This window comes from Carlito syrichta, unplaced genomic scaffold (assembly GCF_000164805.1).
Source record: "Carlito syrichta isolate Samal-C Ts95f unplaced genomic scaffold, Tarsius_syrichta-2.0.1 Scaffold144572, whole genome shotgun sequence".
NCBI lineage: Eukaryota > Metazoa > Chordata > Mammalia > Primates > Tarsiidae > Carlito > Carlito syrichta.
The window spans coordinates 22,242-26,238 of record NW_007088668.1 but is presented as its reverse complement, the minus strand read 5'-3'; the positions used below and the strand labels follow the sequence as shown (position 1 = coordinate 26,238).

The following is a 3,997-nucleotide window of genomic DNA, read 5'->3' as shown; positions in this document are numbered from 1 at the left end:
CCAGGCAGGTCTCGAACCCGCGGGTTCAGGCAATCCACTCACCTCAGCCTCCCAAAGTCGTAAGTTGGAGTCTTACTCTGTCACCCAGGTTGGAATGAAGTGGCACGCTCACGGCCACTGCAGCCTCGACTTGCTGGGCTCAGGCGATCCTTTCACCTCAGCCTTCCAAGTAGCTGGAAGTACAGGCACTCACCACCATGCCCAGTTAATTTTTTGATTTATTGTAGAGATGAGGTCTTGCCAAGTTACCCAGGCTGGTCTTGAACCCCTGGACTCAGGCAATCCTCCTGCCTCGGCCTACCAGAGTGCTGGGATTATAGGTTTGAGCCACCATGCCCAGCCTACAAATGGTGTTTATTAAAACTTTAGTTGAGACCTTGTCTCTACAATAAATCACAAAAACTAGCTGGGCGTGGTGGCATGCGCCTGTAGTTCCAGCTACTTGGAAGGCTGAAGCAGAAGGATCATCTAAGCCCAGCAGGTCGAGGCTGCGGTGGCTGGGAGCGTGCCACTGCACTCCAGTCTGGGCAACAGAATGAGCTCCAACTCAAAAAAATAATAATAATAACTTGAGTTGAAAAATAAAAACAGGGTCGGGCTCGGTGACTCAGCCTGTAATCCCAGCACTTTGGGAGGGCGAGGTGAGCGGATTGCCTGAATCTGCAGGTTCGAGAACTGACTGGGCAGCTTGACAAGACCTCATCTCTACAATGAATCAAAAATTATTGGGGCGTGGCAGCATGCGCCTGTAGTTCCAACTACTCGGAAGGCGGAGGCAGAAGGATCGCCGGAGCCCAGCAGGTCGAGGCTGCGGTGGCCGGGAGTGGACCCTGCACTCCAGTCTGGGCGGCAGAGTGAGACTCCGACTCAAAAAAAAGAAAAAGAAAAACAAAGCAGAAAACTAAGAAGGATATTCAGCCTCAACAACTGCAAAGAGTTTAGATACGGATGGGGGGGGAGGGGGCTATGGCCGCCATCTGGTCAAGGCTGTCTTAGTCAAACTCCCAGGGACCGGCAGAAGGATGCTCTAGACCTCACTGACTCAGGACTGGAGAGACTGTTACTCACCTTCACTTTGGCAGCCAGGGTGACGACTGACAGGTGTCGAAGCTTATTCTTCTGAGCCTCCGTGAGTGGAGGAAGATTCCGGGCTTCAGCTAGGGAAAAAGAATAAAGTGTTTATTTAGTTTTATCCTCATTTTAGTTTTGCGAGAAGCCCTAGTCTCCCTTGCCTGCGTTAAAAAAAAAACTCCCCATGCCAGTCCAGCCTTGTCCCAGGACTTTCTTCTAAGTCCCTCCAGAAACTGCCCCTCTCCCAACTCCACCACGCCAGAGCTCCGGCCCCTCCATTACCTAAGTAGTCGGCATATGTCCCGTAAGCAAACACCGTGAGCAGCCGGAACGTGGAAGCGAAGTCACTCTCAGCTAGCTACGAGAATACGAGGGAAGGAAGAGGTGACCGGAAGCCCCCCCAGCCTCTCCCCGCCTGAACTCCACCTTCTGGCCCCAGCTTTCCTGGCCAACCTTATGCCTCCTGGCTCACCTGAAGGACTTCTCTGCTCTGCCCACTCAGCCACGGAGGGGCCCACATCCACCTCCAGGCCGTTGTTCCCATCACTCCCCCAATCCGCAGTGCCCTCTCGCCTCACACACCGCCCAATTTCCGCCCTAAATTCAGGGCTGAAAACATTCAGTGTTCACGATCTAACAGACACACACGCCAGACATCACAGCCCTCACTGTGTTCAATTATTTCTAAACCTGGATATCTTTAAACAGTCCTCAGTTCACCCAGACTCCTGGCTCAGCCTCACTCACCCTGGAAGCTGAACCTGAATGTGAATCCATGGCCTTGCTTCAGACCCACCTCCCCATGCCGTCCGGGATCACCCAGTCCAGCACAACCAGACCGCCGCTCCTCCTCTCACTGAGCGTTCTGGCACTCACTTCCTCACTCCCTGCAGGTCACTACCTAAGAGCACCTTTCCTTTCAGTAGGACTGTACACCCCGTTCTGGCACCCCACTAGGATCTAGCAGAGCTGCATATGAAGTTGGCGTCTCAATCACTACTCTAAATGGAGGACTGGCACCCGTACCCATTCATCTTCTCTCTTCAACTGGAACATAAGCTTCAGGAGGTAAGCCTCATGTCTCATACTTTTCTGGCATTCCCAGTGCACCAGCAGAGTACTAAACCAGCACTCAGTAAGTGCTTCTTTCTTTTCATCTTGACTGATACCCTTTAGTTCTACTACAGATGAAAGCAGGAAAAAAGGCAGCCAGATTTTCCATACCAGAGTGATCCAAAAAGGCTAAATCCAGCTGGGCGCAGTGCCTCACACCTATAGTCGCAGCACTGCTGAGGCAGGAAGATTCTTGAGCCCAGAAGTTCAAGATCAGCTTAGGTAACAGAGTGAGACCCCTCTACTTGGGAGGCTGAGGAGGGAGGACTGCCTAATCCCAGAAGGCTGAAGCTGTGTGAGCCGCGATCATGCCACTGCACTCCAGCCTGGGTGACAAAAAATGAAAATTAAAAAAAAAAGCAGCAGCATGAGGGTAAATCGCTGACTCAAAAATCTGGCTCATCGTTTATCCACAGATGACCATCATAAAGCAGCTCAGAACTTGGACTGCCTGCTCTGACTTTAAACTCTTAGTTCTGGCCAGGCACAATGGCTCATGCTTGTACTCCCAGCACTTTGGGAGGCTGAAGCAGGAGGATCGTTTGAGGCCAGGAGTTCAAGACCAGCCGAGACAACATAGCAAGATCCCATTTCTCCAAAAATATAAAAATTAGCCCGGTGTGGTGGCACATGCCTGTGGTCCTAGCTACTTGGAGGCAGAGGCAGGAGGACCTTTGAGACCAGGAGGTCGAGGCTGCAGCGAGCTATGATTGTAGCATGCCTCAGCCTGGGTGACAAAGCGAGACCCCCGTCTATAAAACATCGGTAAATAAAAAACTCTTAACTCAGCCACTTTTGTGTGAACAGTCCTCTCTGCTGTGTTCCTGGTATTTTGCCCTGTGTTTCTGGGAAAAAGACACCTTCACCCTTGCTAACTAAACGTTTATTCTCCATTTGTCCCAGACTTCATGCTTTCCCCTGACCTCACTTGATCCCCACAACAACGGCGAGGGACAGTATCATCCCCATTTTTTTTTTTGAGTTGGAGTCTCACTCCGTTGCCCAGACTGGAGTGCAGTGGCCGCTCCCGGCCACCGCAGCCTCGCCTGCTGGGCTCCGATGATCCTTCCGCCTCGGCCTTCCTAGTAGCGGGAATTACAGGCATGCGCTACCACGCCCAGCTGATTTTTTGGATTTATTGTAGAGATGAGGTCTTGCTGCCCAGGCGGGTCTCGAACTCACTGACTCAGGCAATTCACTCACCTCAGCCTCCCAAAGGTGCGGGATTACAGGCTGAGCCACCGAGCCCGGCTTCGTCTCCATTTTTAAGAGAAAGACGAGGCCCTAAAACAAGTGACCTGATCAAGGAGACGTGATCATGAAGAGCTTTTGTGCTGGTGAAGTCAGGTTTGAACTCAGGGGTCCTATTCTAAATGATACGCTCTTTCGCTTACAAACAAAAAACCAGCCAGGCGTGGTGGCTCACATTTGCAACCCCAGTGCTCTGGAGGGCTGAGGCAAGAGAATCCCTTGAGCTCAGAGGTTCAAGGCCCGTCTGGGCAGCAGAAACCCATCTTCACGAAAGACATGCATGCCCATATACAATTTTAAAAATGTCTTCAAGCCGGGCTCGATGGCTCAGCCTGTAATCCCGCGCCTTTGGGAGGCTGAGGTGAGTGGATTGCCTGAGCCCGCAGGTTCGAGACCCGCCTGGGCAGCGAGACCTTATCTCTACAATAAAAATCAAAAAATCAGCCGGGCATGGTAGCGCATGCCTGTAATTCCAGCTACTCGGAAGGCTGAGGCAGAAGGATCGCCGGAGCCCAGCAGGTCGAGGCTGCGGTGGCCGGGAGCGGCCACTGCACTCCAGTCT

General features: G+C 52.3%; 1 protein-coding gene across 2 annotated transcripts in view; it reads right to left on the bottom strand.

Annotated features, from left to right (window-relative positions):
• COPS7A (COP9 signalosome subunit 7A) overlaps positions 1 to 3,997 on the bottom strand; it is a 9,845-nt gene that overhangs the window by 4,151 nt on the left and 1,697 nt on the right. For both annotated transcript variants that reach the window (XM_008050353.2, XM_021708721.1), the window contains exons 3-4: positions 1,354 to 1,429; positions 1,069 to 1,157 (exon numbers count right to left, since the gene is read on the bottom strand). In XM_008050353.2, the coding sequence (XP_008048544.1) occupies positions 1,069 to 1,157; positions 1,354 to 1,429 (165 nt within the window). The remainder of the gene's footprint in view (positions 1 to 1,068; positions 1,158 to 1,353; positions 1,430 to 3,997) is intronic.